Raw genomic sequence first — 22,204 nt, 5'->3', positions numbered from 1 at the left:
CAACAAATAGGGATAATCCTGAAAGTTCCTCTTGTAATAGTTTCAAAAAATAAAAACTTTTTGAATTAAACACACTTATAAACACATTGGTAAACTCTTATATTTGACATCTAGCATGGGGTGTAGAGAATATGCTGCATGGCATGGACTGGTGTGTCATTGCCCCTTCAGTCCAGTAGAGCAAAACAGACTTGCTCAGCATTTTTTGTCCCTAAGAGTCAATTAAAGGCATAGATACATATTCTAAGATTTTGTCTGGGCTACACTCCAACATTTTTTTCAGGCTCTCCTGGATGATGCCTTTTTGCCCCTCTCTCTCATCTTCTATGTCCATCTTTCCTAGACCCACAAACATTCAACAAAACACGTGCGTGTGAACAAAGCCCCTTCTACTCACTCACACTTCTTACGCGAGCAGCGATGGGTGCCTGTTTCTGAAATGCAGATCAGTATGGTTTTAGTTTCTAGACTCCATGCAAGAGCTCAACTATTTCCTACCATGGTCTCCTATGGATTGCATTTATATCATAACCTACAATAAATTATTATTTTTTCTTAGTTCTTACTCATAAGTAGACTATTTCAAAAAAATTTGCTTTGGTTTTCCTTTTTAACTGCACACCAGCCCGTCTTCCTTGAGGAAGACTCAGAGCAAATCTTTGGGTTTTAAACCTTTTTGGCTGAACACATTTCCAAAGGGCCAAGAGATGACAAGCCAGTATTTTGCAACAGACTGTCTACCCAGTCTTCTTCCTTTAGTGTCAATCAGGCAGCACAAAGCAAGCTAATTCCCTCCTCTGGACACTGAGGGAGAAGAATCCAAAATGCAGAGTTCATACCCAGAAGTCTTGTGCTTACAAGAATAGAGGACATAAGGCAACAGTAGTCAATGCACCTAACACCTTGGCTGGCCTATGTTACAAGATAGGTATAATTTACAGCCGTTTGCAGGCTACACAAGGTAGGGTTAGAGAGTAAAATTAATGAGTTGCTCTCAGCTTCACTCTTGGAAGACAATGTAAAGAGGATGTCAGGTTTAATTTGTTTCTAAATAACGGCTTCCATGAAATCCACCTGTATCTGCTGAGATCCACGACTTAACCAGAACAGGAAGCGATGTTGTCATTGCTGTCTCACTCCATCTTAAAAATGCACTGCACTGATAGCAAAAACTAAAGCAGGAAGAAACAGCAAGTGTTCAGTGACCACTGGCCTGCATTAGAGTCACATGTGATGCTACAGGGAAAATAGGCTACAACGGATAGGCAGCTGTACTTCCCCCTCCTGATGTTGGTACAAACCATTCAGTCTAAAGTCACAAAGAGAAATCATTTTCCATTCACAATAGAGTATGGGTTTTTCCCTTTCCTAACCATACTAAGATTCACTAATTTTGCCTTAAAAGAGAAGAGGAAAGTCTTCCTGGACTTAAACTGCAGAAAGTGTCATTTATAAGTCATGAAGTAATTCTGAACAATGAGATAATACTATTCACTGCTTACTACCACCTCAACCAGTCTGATGTATTATTGCTGTGAATACAGAAAGAGCAGATGTCTCATTGGGGTGAAAAAGGCTATAAAACAATTAAATTATAACAGAAAATAACACTTCTCCTAGCAGAAGGCACACCTCCCAGGGTCTGCCTCTGTTCAATACAAAGGCTCAGTTGGTCACGTTGAATAAGGTAATAACTGATTCCAAAAGGGCTCAGTTTTACAAATGTCAGATTAGGAAGTTTCCTCTTTATATAATTATAGTTCTAGTTGATTGAGCTCCAAATTTAATGAAGTTTGCCTAACGAATGCAACGCTCATTCTTCTAAATAAAACAGAACATCCATCATGAGCTAATGGAAGGCATTTAGCAGCGAAATAGCTGAACTATTAACAAAATCGTGCACACTTTCATTAAGCAAAAGTATTATTCCAAAGGACTGCAAAATAGTAATTCAGATTTATATTTAGGTAGACTTCAGTTTCCTGGGATTAGACCAATAATACACTCACTTGACAGCACATAAATCTACAGTCTGAAATATCTAACAAATCATATGATTAAGTGTAAATAGCAGGGACATTGAAAGAAAAATTGTTTTCCTATCTAAAATTCTTTCAATATGCTAACATACTAGATGAAGAATTGGTTTATTTATACCATTTTAAAGTCTCACAAGAGACTATCAAAGTACAGGGAGACAATTCATTGTGATGTGTTCCATGACTAAAGGAATATGAAGAAAATAAATAGCCCATTTCCATTGTACCGTAAGTATAGAGATTGAAATAGTCTGATACTTATTATATGGAAGCAGAAGAGGCTATGAGCACTGAGGTGCTATAGAAAATAGGTGAACTAGCACAGATCAATTATGACCAGAGAAGACCATGAAAATCTGAGACACAGACACATTATGCAAATAAGGAACTAGACGACAAATTAAAATTCTACACCAGCAAACTGAGGTCATGCATTCTGAGGAATCATCAAATAGGTGTTTCACAGAAATTTCCATATTTGACACACTGAATTACATAATGGTTTGGGTTGGAAAGGACCTTAAGATCGTCCAGTTCCAATCCTCTGCCATGGACAGGGATGCTTCACACTAGACCATGTCACCCAAGGCTCTGTCTAACCTGGCCTTGAACACTGCCAGGGATGGGGCAGCCACAGCTTCTCTGGGCAACCCATTCCAGTGCCTCACCACCCTCACAGTAAAGAACTTCTTCCTCATATCTAACCTCAACTTCCCCTGTTTTAGTTTAAACCCATTTCCCCTTGTCCTATTGCTGCAGTCTCTGATGAAGAGCTCCCCCCTCTTCAGCATCCTTACAAGCCCCCTTGAGATACTGGAAGCTGCTCTGAGGTCTCTGAGCAGCTTCTCTTCTCCAGGCTGAACAGCCCCAACTTTCTCAGCATGTCTTCATGCATATCCCATATCTCTTCCTTTCTTCAACAGGTATACACCACAGACAAGTTCATTACTTCTTCCAAAAAAGCATTTCCATGGAGGCTTTCTTTAGCCTGAATTGAAGGCTGAGCACGTGTGCTGGGTCTGGTTAGGATATAGTTATTTTTCTTCACAGCAGAACATATGGTGTCGTGTTTTGGATTCATGACTAAACCAGTGTTGATAACACACCAGAGTTTTGGCAGAGCAGGGGACAGTCTGGCACGCAGCCATTCGTCAAGGACCATTTGGGTTTTCATACTGCTTGTGGTAGGTGGCGAGTGAGTGCCTTTGCATTACTTTCCCCCTCTCACCCCTTTCCTTCACTTAGCAAAGTACCTTTTCCTCAATGTGTAGGCTTTCTTGCTTTTGCTTTTCGTATTCTCTCCCCTCTCTCACTGGGGAGAAAATTCTCCTTCTTTCCCTTTCACCATCTGTCTGTACTTGAAAACTCTTGTGTTACAAGTGTGTTAGTGTCTTACAACACAATTGGCATCTACCCAAAGATGAGTTAGAGGAATAACAAACCCAAACGAAATTCAGCCTGTTCAAATGGATCTCTAATTACCAAAATGCACACTAGGTCACAGCAGGGATACTACAAAGTCAAGGCAACCAGCCTGAAGTGGAAAGTTACCATGAGGCCACTCTGCCTCCAAGGGAAGTCATATACAATAGGTTTAATAGGTGCATGTAGCCATTCTTACCCTTCTCCCTTATGCAGTGACCAAAAAGGAAATATTCTATTACTAAGCAGAAAAGACAGCAGATTAAAGATCCTGAAGTGGTATGGTCATCAGTTTGTTTACAATCAAGGTAGGGTTTGACTATTTCCTCAACCAGTGACAAAAATCACAGAGGAATCTAAGAGACCGTTATTCTAGTTTATAAGGACAGCCTATGGATACACCAGCAGCTATGTTTTGAAGAAAGCTAAGGGAATTGGTGAGACTGCTTGAGTTAAAACAAGAAGTTGGGTGTAGTAAAAGCATTTGGACTGATACAGAGGCAACTGCCTCTATATCATACAAATAGTAAGAAGCCTGTTGCAATCCTTGCTATGGAAATAAGTTATTTTATACTCTAGAAAGCCAGCTTCTCTTCATAAGCATTAGAAAGCTGGACTCCATAGTTAGTTATGCATAGAGACTAGAGATCTGCATGTAAGGAAATCACTTTCACTCTTAAAACAGCACAGCCAATGGGATGATCATACTGATGGACAGAACCATAAGATACAAACAGACCTTGTGTACAAGAAATAGTATTATCTCAGCCACTCTTTCTCTTTTTCAGGACCCTGGACTGACATCATTTACACAAAGCAGAACCTACTCCTACTGGTTCAAAACACCTTTGATTACTGGGCTCATTAACTGGAGGTGGAAAGAAGATTCCTCTGCAAAAGGAATCTAAGAGGAACAAAGTGCCAAGTGATAAACTTAATTCCTAAGCTGAATTTCTGCTCTGTTCTGAACCAGACAGTGATCCAGCACTACTGCCAGAGCAACCCAACAATGGATGAGCCCAAGCATAGAGCAGCTCCTCCCCTGTTTCACCACCATGATTCAAGAAACTGAATAGGAGATGTAAAGCCTCATGAAAGTAGCATACCCTGGCACACTCTGAACCTAAAAAGATCAGTTATTTTTCACACAGGTGTTTTAATCCTTAGCAACAGAGTGAAAATGCTTCCTTGATAAACTCAGCCTCCCATTAAGTACAGAGTTATTACACTCTTAAAGAAATAAATATTCTTGTTATTGATATTCCTGCCTGCCCAGCTTCAGAATGCCTGAAAAATGCAGACTGGGCAAGACTGTACTGATGTAGGAAAAATATTGCAATTGCTACTCAAAAAGATTCACAGAATTCAAGTTTTCAGACTGTAGCAACAGGATTTCTTAATGTGATAAGACAATTACAGATGTGGTAGGAAAATATGCAACATGAAAATTAAATGCAAACAATTATCAACCCAGTTTTCTGCATATCCAATGAAGCTCTGGCAATAAAACTGCCAGTACTGCAGCATACCACTTGTAAAGTGTCTTAATGACTCAAAGAACAAGGTAACATTTAAGAAAATGAATTTTTGAACAAGAGTTTAATTACACTGTGAAAACAAGTGCCTCAAAATTAGTCAATGAAACTATGCATTGCGTATAAAACCGCACTGTATTTCAGCTCGGCTATAAAATGCAATGAATAGGCCTTTAAGTATCCATGAAGAAACCAATCGCCTTTAACATTTTAGACTAATTAAAAAAGCAGAACAAAAACCTAAGCATGTTGATTGCCGAGTTCTGTTAAATTACTGATAATAGACAATATGAAAAGGAGTTCTTAATCTTTTGTACCAGACAGTATTTTAGCATGTAAATGACATTAAATAATCAACTGCAATGCTTGCCTTAATTTTATAAATGAGGAAGTAATGGAAGTGAAGCACCAAAGTGTATGCCAGTCTCTGTTAAAGAAGCGGATCTGCAGGTAGATGTTATTAACAACAAACTGCTGCTTAAACAGCTACATCCTTAAGACCCAAAAAACTCTTAGTATTTATACTACAGTAAACCTTCCCCTTCTCTGTTCCTCACTTGACTGCTTCACTTTGCTCTCCAACTAAATCTTACACAGAAGGGCTTAACATACTAATTCCAGACAGTTTCGATTTTATACATTTCCACTCAGTTGTCTTCTCCGTATTTTTCTTATTTTGGTTTTAAGCACAACCACAAAACTGAATTATAGTAGATAGGAGGACTGTGTGCAAGCCATAATTGCAATTAATGCTGAAACTATGATCCGAGTTAGTGGTTAATACGTAATATTAACTGAAAGGCTACAATGTCATGAGAGAAAGATTAGAATAACCTTCAGAGTAGGAAAGGAATGAGTGAGAGGAGATGGCATTAAATTGAGTACAAAGGAGGGAACAGAAGCGTATCAGAAGGGAGGCAAGAATAACAAGTGAGAACTACATGGTGATGGCAATTGGCTACACCCATGAAGCAATCAAAACTAGCCAAATACACATATCTGGAGCTACTCCATTTTGCGAAATCTGGAAGTGGAAGACTGATGGGAAGAGTATCTGTGAATGATGGCTCAAAGGTATGTAGAACCTAAATACAGGCAGCAGTCAGCTAAACCCAGCAGCATGCAAAGCAAGGTTAATATTTGACAGTAAATATGAGAGCGAGATGTTATCTGGACTCAAGCAGAGTTATGTGGCCTGAGTGCAGGAATCTTATGTATGAAGCAAGCTGAGTACTGATTTTCCAAGACAGTAAAGATACAATTTCTTACAGATAACTGTAAGCTAAACTACTTTGTCAGCTAGGCAGTAGGAAAAGCATCACAAACCCCACACCTCTAACAGCCATGTCACATAAGCTTTTCTATCTTTAGATAACAGCTTGGGATACTTCCACACATTTTGGTCCGAACCACATTCTAAATTTTCTTTAAGACAGCTGAAAGGGAGCCGATTCCAGTGTGGAAGCCATAAAACTTCATTAGAATGGTGCAAAATTTGAGCGAAAATATTGGTGTGTTAGGCACAAGCACGGCGCTGCACTCATGTGGTTGAACTGTTTCTGAATTACAGCTGCCTCATACATCTGCTGGCTTCATCTGATAGGAAAGACTACTTGCATCTGCCTCCCACTTGCACACATGCCCATGGAGTTGTCCTTAGTATATTTAGGTTTGGAACTCAGTATGCTAATCCTTCTTTAGCTGTCATGCCTGTTTACTTAATATTTTAACACAGTCCAAAACAGACAGCACAGCCTTAGTTTCATTTCCTTATCAAAACCCCTGTTCTTAATTCCAAATGATAGGAAACAATTTTGAACTTGGAAAAAGCATTCCACAACCTAAATAATTCCCAAATTGAAACAAACACAAGTCTAAAGATTCCCAATGGGAAACAAATACTTTTGTTTTTAAACTCAGAGCAAACCATCCGGTTTGTAAGAGAAAAACAGGAAAGGATGCCTTTAGAGAGAATACAAATTCTCAAATGGAGCCTGAGCCTTGAACTCTGACTTAATTTCTTCATTGCCATTTGACATAGATATTTACCTCACTATAAGACAGGTTACAGAAATGAGGTGTGTTTAATAATGCCACAAGATCAAACACCAGTTCAGAAATACATAAGAAAGCCACTGAGCACAACTGACCTAAATGTGTTGTACATGAGATAATATAAACTGGATGAGAAGAATTCAGTGGGAACATTGCATTATTAAAAAGAACAGAAGGCAACAGCTGCTTATGGTGAATTTTCCTGATATGCATAGGCACACTTATAACAGTTTGATGGATAGCAGTACCATGCAAACAATATTCTTAGCTAACACAGTTGTCTTTGTCTATGGCACCAGTACTGTAAAACAGAGGAAACAGACAGCCACATTGCATTCTGCCTGCACACATTTGCAAGTTTTAGAGAACAACCATATTATGAATAACCATGACATCTATGTCAGTGAAATAATAGCTTGCTAGTTTACAAAACACTATTAGCAGCAGCAGAGGACAGCTTGAAATAGGATCAACTGAAGAAAAGTCAGGAATTTTGTAAAAGGAAGTCATATCTTAGCACCAATATTACAGTCTTTTTAAGAAGTGAACTTGCATATGGACTGAGAACACATACAGAAGGTATGTGAGAATATACCTTAACAAAGGTTCTTGAGAAAACTAACTTGCCACAGGGTAAGAGAAAAATCACATTCTCAGACAAATAACTGCTTAAAAGACAGGAAACAGGATAAGCGGAGGCAGCCAATTCTCATTGTAAGGGAAGACCACCAGCGGCATCCTGCAGAGATGAATTGTTGGGCACATGCTTATTTGGAAACATTTATAAACCATATTTATAAATAATTCAGATGAGAACTTTGAAAAGGAATGCTACTGCAGAAAAAACAGCTTAGTGTGAGTTTCTAGACACCATAAGGACCCTGAAAGATGCAAAATACAATTACAAAAGAACCTGTGAACAAAACAAGAAACAGAACAAAGTTTTAGTCATCCTCTCAAAGAAAAAAAGAGAAAAAAATCAAACTTGAAAAGATACAAAGAAAGGTGATAATGTATAAAGTATGAAAACATAGATGTATGAGAAATTACTTAACAGACCAAGACTCTCCATGTAAGACAGGCAATCAGGTGAGGGCATAGGCAGTTCTAACTCATGAATGGCAAGGAAGAGATATATAATGGGTCTATTTTTTTTTCCAGTACCAAAACTAGTCACCTTGGGCAGCGAGCAGACATCAAAACTAACAAGTTGACTACATAATACGGAATCAACCTATGGAACCACTCGTAATGGGATACGGCAGGTGCTCTAAAATTCAGACTCAAAACCAGACTGGACAAAATAATGGAAAAATAAACTATAGGAGTAAATAAAACTTGCTGCCTCTGACCACAGAAGCACTAACACTGCACAAATTTCTGTAAACCTGAAAAGTGCCCTGAAAAACGCTCACTTAACTGCAGGCTTTTCCTACTCTAATATTTCTTCCTTAGATACCTGCCGTGAGCAACAAGTAATGATCATGTTTCATCCTTTGTCCAACCCTAAAGAACTTTTCTCGAGTTATCAGAACATTGTTCTAACTCCAAATTTGGCCAGTAGCTCCTGAGAGTTCTTGCCTAAAATCTTATCTTCCCAAACTTTGTGTCATTGGCCAAAAAAAAATACATGTTCAATGTACATATAATAGTCGACATGGTCTCAGTGCAGTCACACACCACTGATTTTGCAGAGGACACAGCTGTATAGGCCTGTCCTAAGGCTGGTTTCATCTACTTTAAAGCTGAACAGAACCTGAAGTACAGAAACAGGGCTGATTAAATTACCTCACTTCATTAGTTAGCATGAAAGGATTTTCTTTCCCCTTTCATTTGCCCCAGAAAAAAGGCAATAATGGCTAGAACACTTCGGCACACACAGTTTAGATGAAAACTACTGTTCAGCAAGTGAGTTGGGTTGTTGGGGTGGGTTTTTTTTCCCCATCAAAATAAGAAGTCAAGAACATATTTGTTTGCATTCCTTTTTTGTTGTCATTTATCCTCTTCATGGATTCAGAGACTGAACCCATGCACAGAAAGAGGATGTTGAGCAGAAGTTGTTTCTCCTGTCTCTTTATTAGGATTTTACAATGAGAAGACACAAGAAGTTTTTAGCTGTATTTTCAAGAGCCTGTCCCTCAGTCTTTAGGGTACATCATCTGGTTTCATCCCAGTGAGGGTGTTTGCCTCCATCATGTTTCCAAATTTATTGGCAGGTCATTGGCAACTAAAAAACCCCAGAAAAACAAAAGACCCACAAAGCCTGACAACCCTGACACTCAATTATGTGTGCTTCAAAAGGAAATGAAGCTAATCAGATGACAACTTCTCTGCTGTTGATGACATTGTCAGAGCAGCTTGGGCAGCCCAATAACTGTTACAATGACAGATGACAAAAGTATCTAATAAAAAATTCCCAAGGTCATTAATAATATGTCACAGCAATTTCTTGTAGTGCTTACAAAATAATGGCCTACCTCTTTTTTTCCTAGACCACAGTCTGGATAAAGAAATGCCATTAATCTCCCAAGCTATACTGTACTTGCAAAAGGTATTGGGAAAACAGAATCTGTTGCTCGACTCAGTTCCTTCTCGCAACAGCCTCCCACCCCTGCAGCCTGACAAATGCATTTTCCCCACAGGGCTTGGGAGTAATGCTGCTCCTGCTCCCCAGCACAGTGGAGAAATACACTGTCAGATCTCCATTGCTAAGCAACACAAAGTTCTGCAGCAAGAGCTTCCCACACTGCAGCAGTGGGCAGTTGGCAGCCGGCTCATCAACTTTCTCCTGTGTCCTGGGGGTTTAAAAGCAGCACTGGTAGCAAAAGGCTGAGCCAGGCTGAGCAGCAAGACAAGCAATAGGATGCACTGAACAACATGGTAGGAACCAAGTAGTGTATTTTCAAGTTAAAAACCAACTCGGCTCACTAGCTACCCCAGCTGAATTATTGAGTTGCTCCCTTGAACACATCTTTCCTGTTAATCAACATACACCTTAAAAGTTCATCTTTCCATACGTGTAAAGCAGCAGCACATCACATTGACATAGAACGTAACAGTCAAAAATCCCTCATAACAGAACGAACAACTTTATTTGGTCATACGTTCAGGAAGAGATATGGCACTGCACTGCAGCCTTAAGGCTCTACTACATAATACAAATGCAACCACAATGTGACTTCATTGACAGTTCTCTCTTCTTAGAAGACATGATCCCAAGACAGAGCTGGAAGACATCTCAGCTTAAACTGACCATTTGCATGCTACGCGAGATGGGAGAACAGGAGAGGCATGACAGCACTAGAGATGTATGAGAAAGTGACAAAATACAAAAGAATAATTTCATTAAATCTTTGGTGCATGAGAACAGGCATGTCTTATGTATGCAAGTATCTACATCATTCAACTGAAGATCTCTTCACACCCTTCAAAACGTATCTAGACATGTATCTGTTTGTGTATGTATACATTATCAGATCATCTTATGCAACTCATCTCTAGACAGAATACATCCAAATGCGAGGTTTAGAAATGCACTGCTAGTAATATGGGAAGTCTACAGTTTAAGCAAAAGTGTATATCACCACTTTGTCATGCACTTATTACCTGACAAACTGCACATCTTGACTTTATTCTTAGACAGTTAACATTAAAAGAAAAAAAACACCCAACCAACCAAAACAAAAACACAGCACAAATTCCAGAACTCTCATTTCAGAAAGCATCAGGTAAGATGACAGCCCCAAAAATTACTAGTTTTGTTGAGGACAATGTTCTGAGTTGCCCAAGGATTGTGGTCTCTATTTTTTGTTCCTTAAAGTCATTCAGGTTCTCAAATTAACACTGTTTAAGAGAAATAAAATATTGAAGACTGATACCAACCCACTAGTACAAGCTGTGCTATTTAACTTACAAGAAACCATCCTCAAACCTTGTGCTACAGTACTTAGTTTGTAAGATATTGAAGTAAAAGATGTTCACCTAAGGGTCACCAAACAAGTGCAGGGACAAATCATCTTTCTGTTTCAGATGGCTACTCTGATCCTCCAAAGCAAGTCTATTCAGATCTCATTACAGAAAGAGAATCCAACAATAGTATTGACTACCCTGATTCTTGCTAAACCCAGAAAATCTTCTGGAGTAAGCACAGTGTTTGCCATGCTTGCTCATTATCTTACACGCATCAGATTCCATCAGCCTTTTCTCTTCACCCTTCCTTTTCTAATGAGAACTTGACCCAGATGCTCTACAACCCCACCTCTGCAATAATACCCCGAGGCTGTCATCAAATTATTCTAGCAATTTAAGCAGCCCAACAAAGAAGTTAACCTGGTTTTTGGTTGGTTGGGTTTTCTGTATGGGGTTTTGGTGGGGTTGGATTTTTAGCTTAGCTGCTACAGCCAACAGCAGACCTGCAAATAAAATTTTAACTTGAAAGAAAAATTAGAGCTCTCTGTTATACTTCCTACTTGCCTTTTGTATTCTATGTATAGGGAAGGAAGAAATAAATAATCTTGGGATTACCAACACTTTCAAAAAGAGGCAACTTTCACAAAAAATAGGAGCAAATTCCCTGTTTCACCAACACAGAACCTACAAAGGTTTGTGTTATAGGTCATCTAAAGAAATGTAACTATCTTTAAAAGCCCACCAATTTCCAGTCATACTTTCTCAAAGCAGCACCATGCTATTTATGCTGTGATCCAGCAGTTGAAGGGTACATTATGATTTAACTACTGACTGCAGTTTGCTAGGCAACATGCTTAGCAGGCTTGACTTCACAAATTACAGTCACCTAGTCCGACATCTCAAAAAGACTGGTGAGAGTTTCTAGTTGTAGGTTAACTAAAGCAAACCCAGCAGGTTTTATTAGCTACATGAAACTAGTCATTGGGGTGGCCACTGGCATGCTGCAGTGTGGCACAGAGCAGCTTGCTTTAATGTTTACCCCCCTTCCTTATTTTTTTAGGGACTTAAAACTAAGATTTCTGACAGCAAAGCAGGCCACATTCTCTCCCCTTCTTTGATTCCAGTCTGAGCCCTGCTAGATCTTGCAATGTTTGGAACACTGATGTTCCTCTTGGCATAGACATAGATATACACTGTTCTAGAGGGAAAGAAAAGTCCTACAGGGAAGATTAATGGCTTATTTGCCTTCTAAATTGAATCTTGTTTACCTCACTTGAGAGTTATCAGTAAACCCTATTTCCTAAAGATTAATGCAGAGGGTTCCAGTGTCAACAGACGATACCATCTCCATGCTGAAACTAGCAGACGTGCTGTGAATTGCAATGGAAGTACAACAGACTGCAGTAATAGCAGAAAATAGTTTGGGGCAAATCATCTTTGAGGTGAATAATAAAAACAGGTTTTGCTGAGCAGCTTCTTATTAAAAATAGCATCAGATTTAAAAAAGAATTATGTAAGGCTTCTATAAAGGCAAATACCACTAGGAGTGGTGTCATTATGGGCAACAGAAATTGTATTGTTATTGAAAGTACTTTACCAACCTAAACATTCCTCATTAGAAAGGCCAATTTTCACCCCCACCTCCTTCTCACCAACCACCCACCAAAATCAACAATAGCTGATTCTATTTCTAGACCTGGTATATACTGAAGACTATGTATTTCAGGAAAGCTTTACATATGAAATAGCCTTGAACAGAGCAATCATGACATGACTGGCTAAAAATGAAATGGTACAAAATAGCATCTGGATTTTAAGAGGACAAACACCTGGGGAATTTGCAGCTAGAGTCAGCTAGGATGAGAGAATCACAGAAGTTAAATGTGGAGGAAGACTGCAATTTCTTTCAGGCAGCAATGCCAAAATTCCAAGAGAAAACATTCCAAAGAGGGGATAAAAAAAAAAAAATAAATTAGAAATCCTCCAGACTCATTAGGAGACACATGAGAAGCAATCAGAGGAGGAATGGAAAGAAAAGGCTAGAGTTATATTGTAATTCAAAATTGCTTCAAAATATTGTGCTAGTCACAATAAAAACAAACATTGGAAAAATGTTTTCCTGCCATATAAAGAGAAAACCCTAACTTCATAGAGAGTCCAGGTTACAAATTAAGGCTGATCTAAAATTATACTTGGCACATAAAGCAACAGAGTTACTTGTAAATTCAACAGCAAAGACTACATGATCATAGAGGCGAACACTGTCAGACCTATAATATAAAAGAAAGCCATAAATTAAAGATAGCTTACAATTAAGTCACAAGGATCTTCAGAAGAGATTTTTCTAATAGAAATGAAATCAGTGCCAATGTGAAAGGCAGCAAAGAGAAAATACTTAAGAATTATTACATAATACTTGCTGGGAATCTAAAATCTCCTTGTGACCATCATGGCAGAAGCCTGTAACTCCAGTACCCCTTCAGCCTCACACTCTCTCCTTATGCTATACTCAGTGCTGACTGCATCTTCGACTCTCAATTTCACTCTTCAAACTCCTTGTCCAGTACAGATGCTTTATTTTCTCCTGAGCACGCTAACTTAATCATTATCTTCCCCCTGACCCAGTCATTGTCTTTATAAAGAAATATAAAGAAGTTTAACAATATCAGCTTTCACATCATACTGAAGTGTAAGAAACCAGGTTCCGGTACCTGACCAAATGCAGTCAATACCAGGATCTAAGGGCTTTGCTTGCAGTAAAGGTGAACAGTCCTTACCACAGGTAGGGTTAGTAGAGCAGCTAAGATTATTCTCCTATGGATTTAAATAGGCTTCTGCACACCAGAGGGCTGGAGGGAAGGGCAGGTTTTCAAAACGTTATTTGAGGGCAGGTTTTCAAAACGTGCCCTTATCATCAAAATTCTATATTTTGAATGCCTTCCCCCCCCCCACCCTTCATTCCAGTCTACAGGTTCAGGAACAAGTCACACATCAAGTAACAATGTCACCACCACTTTATCAAGATCTTGTTTTAAAAGCTGCTTTAAATTTCACGTAGGTCCTAGCAGTGCTTTGGCATCTTGCAGAAGCATTTTGTCTTGAGCCACATTCTCATGGAATTAAACACAAAGACCTAGGTAAGATGAGGTTGTTAAAAAAAAAATCATTTATATTCATAAACGGACAGACACAGTTTAGCTTTGGCAACAATATGAACATATTAAACCCCAAAAGAGAGTTTAGTGAAGTAATTCACTGAAGCATCCCTGAAATAAGCAATACACTTCTACCATGCACACTTCAAAGGATTTATATTAAAAATAGAATTTGTTAAGAAGTCTGGGTTGACTTCCAAAGAGGGTGGCGTGGACAGAAATGTTAAAACCAAAAAGCAAACTACCAAACAAAATAAAATCCCCAAACTCCCCACCAAACCAGAAAACAGCCTACCAAATATGTTGGTGGAATGTCCTTTCCGGGCAATTGGTTTGAGCTCATTATGTCCCCATCCATACTGCCTATAATTGTCCCAGGCATGCTTCATCATCTAAGAGATGGGGGGGAAAAAACAAAAAGGATTTGATTACATTATAAAATTACTTTGTACAAATACAGTATTTTACTCCTTGAGACTTTATCTTTCACAGTTATCCCAGCACACTGATAATTACTTTGCTGCTATTTCCATCTGTTACAGAAATCAGATTATACAGCATGAATAAATTTGGAAACAACGTCTATTTGACTCAAGCTACAGAACCTAATGCTCTGCATTAGGTACTTTTCTTGTTCTTTCTTTCTTTTCCTTAAATATACACACAAACATTTAAGAATTCAGGCATCAGGAACTGGTGGAAAGTACTGGCAGAAAGTACTGGCTAACATCTAAGACACTAACCAAAAGGAAAAAATAGCTACCAATATCTGAAGCATATGAGGGAGTTATTTACACTGGTGCATCCAAGTATAACCACATAATTTTGCAAAAGGCATAATACATTTTTTTTATTAGCAACACTTACTTGACAAAGATACACTGTCTTACAGCCTCTACCAAAAGAAATGCAAGAAGCTTTGTTCTTCAGAAAGCATAATGAACAAAGCAGTATAAAGCTGTCAATATTTACTCCACAAAACATTCTCAACTCTTTGTAACAGATGTTTCCATCACCTAGCAAGCAAGTTAAATCTAAGAAATAAAAGGTCTTCGCGACCCACGAGCACTAGTTGTGCACATAGGCTGCTAAGAAGTGCTTTTATGGATTTGCTAAAGCTTTTCAAAGTTCTTGCTTGCTGGTTACAGCAGAATTTCAGTGGCTACCAAATTGCAAAGCAAATACAATTAAAATAAAAATAAAATTATTGGTTACCTAAACAGATCAAAGCAAGTAACAGAAAGACTCCAAAAGACACTGCCCCAGACACAAGAACAGTTGGGAATAAACCAGTTCTAAAACAGCAGCCATGTGGCTGTATCCACAATGTTCAACATATTTTTTACATTACTGCTTCAAAATGGTATTAAAACATTGTTAGTATCGACAAAAACCCCAAGAATATGTATAGGACTTAAATCACAATTTCCACAAGCTTAAGAAATAATCTCTTAAGATGAGAAACTATGCTAATGTAACTAACAGACCAACACTAACCCTCTTAAGAAGCTGATTATATCAGGGCAAGTACAGTTTTCTTCAATTTACAAGACTGTAGCTTCCTTATTTTAATCACAGGGTCACCGTGCTCATAGAAAACTGGAGGGAATAAGGAAGTGCTAGCTAAAAAGTCCAGTGCAGCCAGCTGCCTTAGCCGCACTCCCTCACATAGACACAGTTCTCTCACTGAGTTCAGGATATAGTGGAAGTCAGCATCAAACTGCACCTAAACTGCATGCTGAGACATGCCCCGTCTCCCTGCAGCTATCAAGAGATCCCTGCCCAACCTACACAGCTGTAATTCCTTTGACCATAAACCCCCTCTAAATTTCCCATGGCTCAGTTAACTCATGCCAGACAATAAATGTGAACCACAGCAAAGGTATACGCACAGGCCTAGCAGCTGGGGAGCACTCCTGTGTTAAACCGACATCAACCTAGGCACAGATGTCCCTCTCAAGATGCCAGAGGTCCCACTCCTACTGCTTGTCAAAGTCAGCTCACGTGTTGCTTTCTGTATTTGCACTAAAAGATTCTGACACCTGATTAGGCAATAAAACGGTATTGTTTCTTTTAGTGTCATCAACCTGCAATGTAAGAAAAAGAGGATGCAAATATTATACTAAAAAAGGAAAGAAAAGCCATTTCATTAGCATTCACAAATTCCTTACTGTTTACAAAGCATGTATCAAAGTGACCAGTTAATAGCTATTAGAACTTCGAGATGACTCAGGTAAAATGATCCTCTCTTGACAGGTAACAAAACTAGAGTGTGACAAATGCAATAAAAGCCTGATCACAGGCAGAAGTTCCTCCAAGATCTCTTGCTAACCTTATCCAGAATCAACCTACACATTTTTATATCATATTGTTTATCAATTTAAGATCATAGAATCAAGAATCACAGCCTCATTCGGCAGGAAAGGACCTCAGGATGTCTTCCATTTAACCTTCTACGCAAAGCAGGATCAGCTATGGGATCAGACTGGGCTACTCAAGGTTTTACCCAGTCAGAATGGGACACTCAAGACCTCCATGAAGTGTTCTGCTCTAACTCACAGTTTGCCAGTCCACTTTTAAGTCTTAAAAACTCCACTTGGGAAAACACAGACCTACAGTTTTAGAAGGCATTAGATGGTGAAACTAAAGAATTACTGACTTCTGTTCTCTATATGAGTTTGGTAACGGATGTCTACACAACAAGGTGCCCATGACATGGCAGATCTAACCAACTTGCTTCCACAAAAGGGAAACCAGGCTTCTGAGACCTCTGGATGTGTCAGATATTTCATGAAGAATAACCAAATGACATTTTATCTCTTTAAAAATCTCAAAGTGTTGGCAAACTCCAGTATAAACCAAAACTAGTTAAGTCCAAAATAAGAACAACAACTTGTTTCCTCATGGGAGAATGTTAACTGTGGAATATTTTACTGTCCCAGTTTGCTTCTGGGAGGAAGGTACACATTTTATTACAGACTATTTAGTTCTGAGAAAACCCAAGAAAAGTATGGAAATGACAAAGGGCTAAAACAGACTAAATCACAGTCTGTTTCTATATCATTATGAGAAAATTTATCCTAAGGTAAAATTCCATTAAGAGAGAAACTGTAAAGGAGTCAATTCCACCAGATTCATGAATGCAGAAGTAACTTAAGAACACACTGCTGAGACCAGAAACTGCTGAACATAAGAGACTGACCCAGGTGACTGCATCATCTAAGGTTCTAAGATAGGAAATCGCTTTTTGAGATTAAGCTACTTTGATAAACACAGACAAATGTTCTGTCCTGTCCCATCTGTCTCCCCCAAGCGGTGTACAAAGAACATGGTGTTATAACTCTTCAAGAATATTTTGACTTCATTATACTAACTTGTCAACTGATTTTTTTCCAGATGAACACTGGATATTACTCTGGGACAGAGCTCATCAGCACCAAGTAAGCAAACTTTAGGGCATCATGTTAGCAAATGACTGCACGCTACATGCAAGTGAGAAACCCCACAGCTCTTGTGTTTGTAAGGATGACCTGCCAAGAGATCTTATAACAACATGGAGATTTCTGTTACTGCTGGAGCTGGTAGCACGATACACTATAGGTACAGCATCTATACTACTGAGAGCAGTTGTGCACACAGAAGCTTTTGAGAGATAAAATATGATAAATGCACCTGCCAGTTAAAAATTGAACAGAGGATGCCACTTTAGGTCAGGAAGTACAAGCAATGTGAACTACTGATCTGAAAAAACAGGATTCTCTCTGTGAATGTGCCAGGTAGCGTTTGCATAGTGAAGGGTGGAAATGCTGAAGAAGAGCTGCAGGTATAGATAGGCTTTTCCTCAAAAAAAAAAGACAACTGGTCTTTAAGAGGAGACAGACAGGCCTTCGAAACTGACTGGAACATCAGCATTAATGATAATAGAAAGAAAGCAAAAATACTTGCAAAAAACCACCCCCAACCCTTAAAGAACCCATGCAGAGGCATCTTAAGCTCAGCAGATTGGGAATAACAAGCTGGTTCAAGCATGGATCAATAATTATGAAAAAGGCAAGGCAGAGATTTCTGTAACTGAAATTTCCATACCTAACAGCAGTCTGTCAAAGTGAGTGCTTGGAGCTTGATGGCATATCATATAAAGATCTTCCAATCTGTCCACCAGAGAACAAATAGTTTTAGTGATGAACTTTTTATTGACGCTTTTCATGCCAGATTTTGCTTTTGAAAGCAAAATACAGGATAGGTCCAGTGAATAACGGCCTTGAAAATGTTTATTGGGATGTACCACATACAACAGCCAGCAAGATGTTGTTGCATGTGCAACTTGATAGTTCAACAAAAAGATGAATTTGGACTCTGCTGAAAGCAAACCAGAATGGCAAGAAGCAGGGCATGTCAAATGAAACCACTTTTGTAGGTACACAATTATCTAGGTGCTTTCACTAACTTCAGAACACGTTCATAGGATCTGATGATCTGTAGTCACTAGGAAATCAGTTTTTTTATAGAGACAGAGCAGTAATGATACCTTTGACAAAATCATAATCACAACACTAAAAGGAGGTGACAGCAATTGGAAAGAGACTTTAGTAAGGGAGTTCTATCACTACAACAGCATGTTAGTAATTCAAACCAAAGACTGGTTCAAAAGCCCCTTTCCACTCCTCAAAAAAGGGCAGACACATAGCAAACAGAAAATAAGAGTCCTGAAAAATAAGCAAAGGAAACAATTTACTGGCAAATTGCAATATATACTGGTTGTGCCTAGAAACAAGAAGCTTACCCTCTTCCTGCCTTCCATCAGGAATGTGCATAAGAGACAGCAAATAGAGTTTGCTTCCAAAGGAATGTCTTCTGGTCAAGGGTAGGATTTCAAGAGATTTATATTAGCCACCTTCAAATTCCGTTTTAAAATTAACCCAGGACTTCCTAGACAATATCACTGCTCAACTGGCAGATTAAAAATTAATAACCACTTTCCTACTGTTTGCAGAGAATATTTTTTGGACATTAAAGAATGACCTTTTCCTTGTATAGGTACTCACATTTCTGAAGAAACCTAGAAAAATCATACAGGTTATATTATTCTTTTGGGAGCCACAAATCTCTACCTAAAGAGAAATTATTTCAGGCATCAGTCTATAACTCCTTCATGCATTTCTGAACACTGCAATGAAAAAGTCTATTGGAACATGTTCCTAACAGGCACAGAAAGCTGAGGGTTTTTTTTTACTGATGAACCTGGTAACAAATCAATTGCTAAAATAAAATTGGTTACCAAATGTGTACAAAATGGGAAGCTTGTCCTTTTTTGTTGGCAGGAAATACTTCAAGTCTAAGATGCCTGATGGAACTCTCAGGCCGGTGGGAACTGGAACAGTAGATGTAAAGAGCTAAAACTTGGAGAGCTTACAGCAGTGAACCAACTGCTCAAGTTTGTACAAGAAAGCCAAGTGCTTTTTCCAACTTTGCATGTTCTCACCGTTTCAAGAGATACAGGTACTCATGGTTTTGACTGATCCTGTGGTGCTCAGAAAGCTCCCAGATCATCTTTGTAAAGAACCAGAACTGCATATCAGCCAGCAGAAAGCAGCTCCTTTCTTCCAGTCCTGCCTTCTTCCAGTCCCTGCCTTCTTAGGCATCAATCTAAACATCATCAGCAGCTTATCTGTGTACCTCTGCCAGTTTTACTGTGTCCTTTCTGAAGCTGAGAGACTAGAACTACATGAAAGCATGCAAGATGCAGAAGAACCTTAGTTTCACACGCTACAGCAAGAACCTTGCCTGTTTTCTTCTCTTTTCCTAAAATACTGAATATTTGAATTTTTGTCTGCTATTAAGCACTACAGTGACATTTCCAAAGAGCTATTATAAACACAAGCTCTCATTCTCAAGTGGTAATAAGTCACCTCACAGCTTTTCACATTAAGCATAACATTGGAATTTCCTCCCTCTCCAGCCCAAATATGTATCATTTTACATTCAGCTGAGAAATAAAAGGGGAGATAATAATTCAGTCCCATGAGATTTTTCTGCAGTTCTCCTGTTTTTTTCTCCAAATCTACATGTTGGCAGCAAAAGTTGACCATACCACTATTTATCCACTTACAAACTCTACATAATCAATTTGTCTGATATAGAGCATGGATCCCCAACACACATCCTCTGTGGTCTCCAGCACCATTTAACTGTACTCTGCAGTTCCTGCCTTCTAGGCAATTTCTCCAGGCAGGGATGCAATCCTCCACCTCATGGCTGCTTAGTTCAGCTGTTGTTAGTGATGAACCTTGCCAAATATGCTTTTAAAAGTTATATATATAACCATATCTCCCCTTGTCTACATGCTTGATGACTCTTTCAGGGCTCTTCTAAAGTTTTGTGCATCATGACATCATTAAAAACATCTTGCGTATCTCTGTGCTCAACAACCCTATTCCCTGTTCCAGTTTCTGTTAATCTGCAGCTCATTCATCAGGCATAGGGATCTGTAGTTCTTTGATCTCCCCTTGAACCCCTTTAAAAAAACTGATGTCTTGTTAGTCTGGTAACAAAGCAGAAAGTAAGAATAGGTGCTATGAGTGCAAATCAAGAATTCACATCTCAGAGCAAACTAAGAGTAAACTGTCTCAAGTTTCAGGTATTACAGTATTGTCTATGTCTTAAAGGAACACACCATATGAGGTTACTCATCAGCTACAAGTAGCTCCTTGTGTATCAATGACATTATTACTATCAGCAACTCTGAGATGTAACATCATCGAAAAAAATATGTTAAAGGACACGCTGCCATATATTCCATGGAATTGTGGGAAAATGGAGGGTACTGCAGCAGAAATTATTTAACTATAACTAACAAGTAGATTTTTTTTATTGTATTTAAGACAATGTTCTTGCTTTCCCATCAAGATTTCCACAGCTGCAAAAAAAACATTGTCACTTGTGTAATAGATCTTGTATAATTTAATATACAGTGCTCTTCCATCTAGCCATAATTCATTATTTTTGCTACTAACATTTCTGTAGCAAGGTCAAATCAGATATCACAGCACCTATTGGATTTACCCAGTTCTGAAGAGAAGTCATTTACCTGGGGTTTTGCTCATTTTTCTTTATTTTATCAGGGAAGTGAAACAGAAGCACAGAATAGGTAGTGCAGGAAAGGACTTTAAAGATCATCTAAGTTCCAACTCCCTTGAAGTATTTCCTTGTATTCTTGACTTTATTTTACAATTATGAATTTTAAATATTGCAAATGTGCTAGTTCATTGCTGAAAGACAGCTTCTTCTCACAATAGTCTGGAAAAAAGGTATATTTAATAAGGAAGACCTTCCTGAATTTATAACATGCTTCCAAGAATGCACAAGTGCTGGAGAATTCAGTAATTCCTACAACTTGAGTAAACTGGCTCGTATTTTAAATATCCCCAAATACAAACCTGCATTCCTCATTAGCAGCACATTTTAAGTTAGTAACCAAAGCAATCTATCCGAATGTGCAGCTGGAATACTGCCCCATCCACAATAGGAGGTTTATTTTCATTCTTCAGTTCAAACAAAATAAATATGCTAAGCTACGAAGTTTCTCATAGACAAAAATTGAAGATTTATAAATGTAAAGTGAGTTCTTTATACAATCATGCCAACATGCTAGCTCACAACTTTCTGCAGATCTATTCCTAACTTTCCTGGACTGGCTAGAGTGGTAACTGTACAATTTTCATTCTATTGTATCCATTGAAAATTAACTTTCCAACAGGCTTGATCAAAGGGAGTCCATCCTTACGTTACAGACATTTTACTCGTGGTAAAAATAAGAAAAATAAGCATTAAAGAAAGTGTAAGGAAACTTACTTAAAGCCAACTTGGCAGCTGTGAACATGGTGAATTACATTTGAGAATCCAGAACATAGAGAATTCAAAGAGTGCAAATAAAACCACCTAATAAACAACGTGTGCATATATGTATAGATACGTATACCTATGTATCTGTATGTATAGAACCAAACACTTATATACACACACACACACTTAGACACAAAATATGTGTATGTATATTTTATACAAACAAACACAACAGGGTATGTTATCT

The 22,204-nt window shown here is 38.5% G+C and overlaps 1 protein-coding gene across 2 annotated transcripts in view; it reads right to left on the bottom strand.

The window, feature by feature from the left end:
- MAN1A2 (mannosidase alpha class 1A member 2) overlaps positions 1–22,204 on the bottom strand; it is a 139,662-nt gene that overhangs the window by 76,437 nt on the left and 41,021 nt on the right. The window contains exons 1-2 of one of the 2 annotated variants that reach the window (XM_062618110.1): positions 16,008–16,128; positions 14,411–14,507 (exon numbers count right to left, since the gene is read on the bottom strand). In XM_062618110.1, coding sequence (XP_062474094.1) covers positions 14,411–14,507 — 97 coding nt within the window. In that variant the 5' untranslated portion in view covers positions 16,008–16,128. Of the gene's footprint in view, positions 1–14,410; positions 14,508–16,007; positions 16,129–22,204 lie in introns of those variants that run through there. The other variant, XM_062618100.1, reaches the window with a different exon arrangement.

This window comes from Pezoporus occidentalis, unplaced genomic scaffold (genome assembly GCF_034315485.1).
Source record: "Pezoporus occidentalis ecotype Australia unplaced genomic scaffold, CSIRO_AGI_Poc_V1 ctg104, whole genome shotgun sequence".
In the NCBI taxonomy this organism is placed as follows: domain Eukaryota; kingdom Metazoa; phylum Chordata; class Aves; order Psittaciformes; family Psittacidae; genus Pezoporus; species Pezoporus occidentalis.
The sequence above is the reverse complement of the archived record's forward strand: the minus strand, read 5'-3'. Positions and strand labels throughout refer to the sequence as shown.